This window comes from Camellia sinensis, chromosome 6, assembly GCF_055761805.1.
Source record: "Camellia sinensis isolate YWXY chromosome 6, ASM5576180v1, whole genome shotgun sequence".
In the NCBI taxonomy this organism is placed as follows: Eukaryota; Viridiplantae; Streptophyta; class Magnoliopsida; order Ericales; family Theaceae; genus Camellia; species Camellia sinensis.
Window position 1 is genome coordinate 113,014,459 of NC_138966.1, and position 6,144 is coordinate 113,020,602.

Consider the following 6,144-nt stretch of genomic DNA (forward strand, 5'->3'; position numbering starts at 1 on the left):
TAGGGTTACAGAAGCACAAAGCTGATGTGCTTCAATTTGGAGGTATAAGGTGTTAAGCTTTTATGTTAATGAAGTTATTATCATGGAATGTAAGGGGTTTGGGCAAAGCCGAAAAGAGGAGGAAGGTCAGAAGCATTCTTAAAGACAGAAAAATTGAGTTTGCTTGCTTTCAAGAGACAAAGAGATCTGATGTTTCATCCTTATTTGTACAATCATTATGGCCAGATGAAGATATGGAATATATGGTGGTTGATTCTGTTGGAAGGGCAGGGGGATTGTTGTGTATTTGGAAGTCATCTGTATTCCAGCTCTCTCAGTGCTGTAGCACTAGGCACTGTATTATACTCTCTGGGACACTTTTGCCAAATTTCAAATGTGTACTGCTCAATATCCATGCTCCAAATGAGGTGAATGAGAGGGGTAAATTTTGGAGTGTATTACATAGATTGAAATCAATGTTTAGTGATCCTTGGTGCTTGGCTGGGGACTTTAATGAAATTAGGAATATTGGGGAAAGAAGAGGATGTTCCAGAAGAGACAAAGGGATGAAGGAGTTCAACCAATTCATTGAAAAGTTAGAGCTTATTGATTTACCTATGATGGGTAGGCAATTTACTTGGTGTAATGCTACTGAAGGGGAAAGATGGAGTAGGATTGATAGGATCTTGTTGTCAACTGAGTGGTTGGAAAGGGTTAATTTTAAACTATGGGGTTTGGAAAGAAGTGTGTCTGACCATTGTCCACTGTTACTGTTAGAAGATGGGAGGGATTGGGGTCCAAGGCCGTTTCGCTTTTTAAATGCTTGGTTTCTCCATCCCAATTTTGGAAGCCTTGTGAAGAAATCCTGGGAGGAGTCTGCACTGTCTGGATGGGCAGGTTTTGTTATAATGAATAAACTAAAGATGCTTCGAGCAGATTTGAAGAAATGGAATAGAGAGGTTTTTGGGAATGTAACTTCGGCATTAAAGGTAGCAGAGGAGGAGCTTCATGCTATTGATTTAGTGGCTGAGTCGAGAAATCTTGAGGAGAATGAGGTTCGAAGAAGAAGAGAAGTTAGAAAAGAAGTATGGTCACTGGTTAAATGAGAAGAATGGATGTGGAAGCAGAAATCTAGACTGAATTGGAACCTTCAAGGGGACAAAAACACAAGATTTTTTCATATTGTTGCCACCAGTAGACAGAATAAAAATTTGTTAAACTCAATTGAAGTAGATGGGGTGTTGTACGAAGATCCTTGTAGGATTAAACAGGAGGTGTTTAAACATTTCAAAAGGAGATTTTCAGAGGAGTGGAAATCCAGGCCCAAGCTTAAAGGTCTCTTCGAAACCATTGGGCATGATGAAGTTTCGGATGGGTTAGTTGCGCCATTCTCTGAGGAGGAAATATGGAGGGCTGTGAAGGAAAGTGATGGCAACAAGGCTCCAGGACCGGATGGGTTTAACATGGCCTGCTTTCAGAAGTGCTGGAAGGTGTTTAAAAAAGAAATCCTACAGTTCTTCAATGAATTCTATGATAATGGGCGTCTAGCCAAAGGTATTAATAGCTCTTTCACAACCTTAATTCCTAAGAAAGATTGTCCGGAGGGTATTTCGGATTATAGGCCAATTAGCCTTATTGGTTCCATCTATAAGATTCTTTCTAAGGTTCTAGCATCAAGGTTGAAAAAGGTGCTACCAAGGATAATTGGGGATTCTCAAACTGCATTCATTGGGGGACGGAACATTTTGGATGGGGTGTTAATATCTAATGAAATTGTGGATTGGTGGAAGAAGAAGAAGCAGAAAGGGATGATTTTGAAATTGGATTTTGAAAAAGCTTTCGACTCAGTAAATTGGGAGTGTTTATTCGAAATGCTGTCCAACTTTGGCTTTCAAAACAAGTGGATAAGGTGGATAAAGGAATGTTTGCAATCATCTAGAGTTTCAATCTTGGTGAATGGCTCACCTACAGCTGAATTTTGTCCAGAAAACGGACTCAGACAAGGGGATCCACTGTCGCCGTTTCTCTTTATCATTGTGGCTGAAGGTCTTAATATGTTATTCCAAAGGGCGAAAGATTTGGGTCTAATCAAAGGAGTCGTTATAGGCACTAGGAGGATCAATGTAACCCACCTACAATTCGCGGATGATACTATTGTGTTTTGCGAGGCTGAAGAGCAAGAAATTCTGAATGTTAAACGAATTTTGAGATGCTTTGAAATGCTGTCTGGATTAAGGATTAACTTCCATAAAAGTAAGGTATGTGGGGTGGGGGTACAAAATGAGGTGGTGGCTGATTTCGCCAAGAGACTGAACTGTCAAGGTCAAAAGCTGCCTTTCACATATCTTGGGTTGCCTCTTGGGGCTAGTCCAAAAAAGAAGACTACATGGTTGCCAGTGATCAATAAATTCAAGTCCAAGTTAGCTTCTTGGAAGAGAAAGACACTCTCTTTTGGGGGTCGGTTAACTATGATCAAGTCAGTGTTAACTTCATTACCAGTGTTTTACTTATCTTTATTTAAAGTCCCTGTGGGTGTAGTTAAGTTGTTAGATAGAATCCAAGCCAGGTTCTTATGGGGAGGTCTGGAAACAAAAAAGAAGCTCCATATGGTGCGTTGGGAAGAGATCACCAAAAAGAAATGGTGTGGTGGTTTGGGTATTAGAAGGCTGAGAGATGTTAATGAGTGTCTCTTAGCAAAATGGTGGTGGAGATATGGTGGTGAGGATCAAGCATTGTGGAAAGATGTTGTGGCTAGCAAGTACGGCAGCTTTGGTGGGAGATGGAGACCTTTTTTGGTGGAAGGCATTCAGTGTTCAAGAATATGGGGTGATATTCTTAATTTAGAACACATCAGTCCCAACTTATTTAACTTCTTCATGGAGAATTCTGTCATCAAAGTTGGAAATGGGAGGAGAATTAGTTTTTGGGAGGATCATTGGGCATCTAATTGTAGTTTGAGGGTTGAGTTTCCCAGATTATTTGAGCTGTCAGATGACAAAGAGGCTAATCTTAATCAGATGATTGACAGGAGAAACAATTCAGCTGGGTGGAGTCTTAGGTTCAGAAGAGGTCTGAGGGCTTGGGAGGAAGATGAGTTGGTAAGACTTAGAGCATACTTGATTGCTCATGAGCCAATTTTAACAGATAGTGTTGACTCCTTAGTTTGGAAAGCCTCAATTTCAGGAATGTTCACCGTACAATCAGTATATAGCAGGAATGATGCAGCTCAGGGGTCGGAGGATGTTAGGTGGATTTGGCAGAATTTATCTCCTCCAAGAGTGCAGTTTTTCGGATGGCTTGTTTGGAAGGGTAGAATCAAGTCTAGAGCATTCCTTCAGCGTATAGGGTGTCTCAGTCAGGATGCAACCACAGAGTGTGTGTTCTGTGGCTGTGCTGTTGAAACAGATTGTCATGTGTTGCTCCAGTGCATGTTTGCTTGGAAAATTTGGTCGAATATTATGTCCTGGTGGGGTATGCAATGGGTAATTCCTGAGAATGCTAGAGGTGTGCTGGAGTGGTGGAGAGGGTTCAAATGGAGTATATTTGAAACTAAAATTTGGAATGTAATTCCATTCGCTGTGTTTTGGTCAATATGGACTCTGAGGAATGACTGTATTTTTAATGGCAAACAGCACTGCTTTATGGATGTCTGTGAACTCATTAAAACTAGAATTGCCCTATGGATAAGATCTAATACAAGTCTGTCGCAGTACTCTGTTCATGATGTGGTTGAGAATCTGCCCCAGGTGCGTAGGTGTTTGGGGGGTAGGGGTGTGTAACCTTAGAGTCTAATACAGGTGCTCCGGGTGTATATTGATATGGCAGTGAGATCAGTTGGTGTTTTAAGTAAATTTCTGGGGTGAAGTAGTAGAGAGTTGATTGAATTCTGCTGAAGCTTGGATCTGTTTTGGCGAAGATGGTCTTCTGATAAAGATGCAACTCTTCTATATAAGGACTGCTGTCTTTTGGACTCGGTTGTTGAGGCTTGCATCTGACTGGAGTTCCTGCTGTTACAGTGTTGGGTCAATTGAAGTTTTGCTGCATTGGTGGGCGGGGATTTCAAACAACATATATAAAGTTGCTGCTGTCTGCTGGGGAGATTCTGTTGGGTGTGGTGTGTTTGCTGCTGTCTGATGGGGAGTGTGGATGTATCTAGCTACTGTTGGAGTATTTGGCTCAAGTCTGCTTTGGGTATTGGTTGGCCAAGGTTCACTGCTCTGGAGTGTCATGCTGCTGTGTGGTCATTATGGTGCACATGCTCATTCTCACATCTCTGCTGATATCTATTGGATGTCTGGTGGATTCCCCATCTGTTCTGCAGAATTTGTTTCCATCTATTATGCTTGGCTTGCATGGTTGGGTAGGAGAAATATCAGTAGGCTTTGTGTAGGTTTGCAGATGGCTGTGTGTTTGTTTGGTTTCTCACCAAACATACACTAAGCCTCTTGGTGCTTTGTTCCCCCTACTCTGTTTTCTTCTTCAATTAATAAAACTTTCTTTGCTGATCAAAAAAAAAGAATTCGGAATGGTGTTTTGTCATTTTCATAGTTAATCTCTTTCGTTTTATAGACGGCGTGAATTGTGGAAGCAGAAATTATTCCACATATATTAATCAAGAGATTAATAAAGAATTAATCCGCACCGTTCCGTATCTGCAAAAGAATAAATAGTTAGTGCCTCCTGACTGGCGGTTGCCGACCGAAACCAACGATCAAATTAGATATCATATATCTAAATGAAACTGAATAAGTAAAAAATAATAATTTAGGCATGCCTCATCTCCAGAGTTAAAGAATACATCATTTTATATAGGCAAACTTGCCACTCATTTTGTCCAATGAGTTTAAGCCATTAATTTGGTCCAATGAAATAAGCCACTTGTATGGAGCAAGGATCCTCTAGAGTGATTTTTCCCTAAAGTTTCCTAGAGTGCAACATTGTGTGGTTGAGATTTATTGGCAAGTCACATCAATTTTTCTTATGTGACTTGCCAGTAAATCTCAATTACACAATATAACACTCTAGGAAACTTTAGGAAAATTTCACTCTAGAGGATCCTTGGTGACTTGTATGGCCCAAGAGCAACTTTGCAAGTTGACAAGTTGCATTATAAGGTATTATTTTATTACTTGAATTCTATTTCTATGTAAGCACTAGGTGGACCCACCTCACATGATTAATTTTTATCCCTTCACAATATATATTATGGAGAACACCATTTTTTTTAAAAAGTACTTTAAAGTTGTTTTTTGAATATTTAAAAAATAACTTAACATTAAAAAAAAAATGATAAGCATTTTCACTTTAAAGTTGTTTTTTGTATTATTTTTTATAAAAAAGAATATAAAAAACTAAAGCACAAAATTAAGAAACATAAAAAATAAAAAGAATATAAAGAAGGTTGTTTTTCCAATAATAATAATAATAATAATAATACCCACTCTTCTTTTAATGTTGGGTATGGGCAGTTCCCCTTTTGTCTTTTTTATCACGTGACTTCCAACCATAGAATACTCCTGGCATATTCTTTTGCCCCCCTCCAATTTTAATATATGTTTTTTTTTTTTTTTTTAATGTTTTAATTTAATTTAATTTTTTTTCTCCATATCCTTTCCCTCTATAAATTCAAAAAAGTAAGAAAAAAAAAAAAAAACTCATAAATATACTTACACTTTGAATCCTACAACCTAGATTCACTTAAGATTTGGCCAGCAACAAAAATTTTAAATATACACAATTAATTAACTTTTTATGTTTAGTTTTTGAAACTATTTATGATTCCCATAGATTTATTGTTTCCCTCCCTCTACTATTATGCCTCCGTTTGGGAAGTGGGTTGGCTTTTTGATTTTTTTGACTATTTTAGCCTGAGGCTAAAAAGCCTAGTTTGGGATATTTTTTTAATTTTTTTGACTTTTTTTGTGAGAGAGGAGTGTAATGATTATGAGTTAGATTTGATATTTTATTTTTGTAGCTAAAATAACCTATTTTATTTTTTTGTGGCTATTCTCTCCCTCTCCCCCAAGACATGTTTGCACTTTGTCCCCAATTCTTTGCTGGCCTCTTTTTATTTATAACTTTCTTAGCTCCCTTTTATATATATATATATATATATATTTCTTGAGTAGTCCAAGTATGATTGAATACTCCCTACAATTGATACAA

The 6,144-nt window shown here is 38.2% G+C and overlaps 1 protein-coding gene across 1 annotated transcript; it reads left to right on the forward strand.

The window, feature by feature from the left end:
• Positions 1-68: 68 nt before the first annotated feature.
• LOC114286201 (uncharacterized) lies at positions 69-1,085 on the forward strand. Its single transcript, XM_028229300.2, has one exon. The coding sequence runs from the start codon at positions 69-71 to the stop codon at positions 1,083-1,085; it is 1,017 nt and encodes a 338-aa protein (XP_028085101.2).
• The last annotated feature ends 5,059 nt before the right edge of the window (positions 1,086-6,144 follow it).

What these genes read in the sequence shown, in the direction of transcription:
- LOC114286201 (XM_028229300.2), top strand. Translation starts at nt 69, where the DNA reads ATGAAGTTATTATCATGGAATGTAAGGGGTTTGGGCAAAGCCGAAAAG.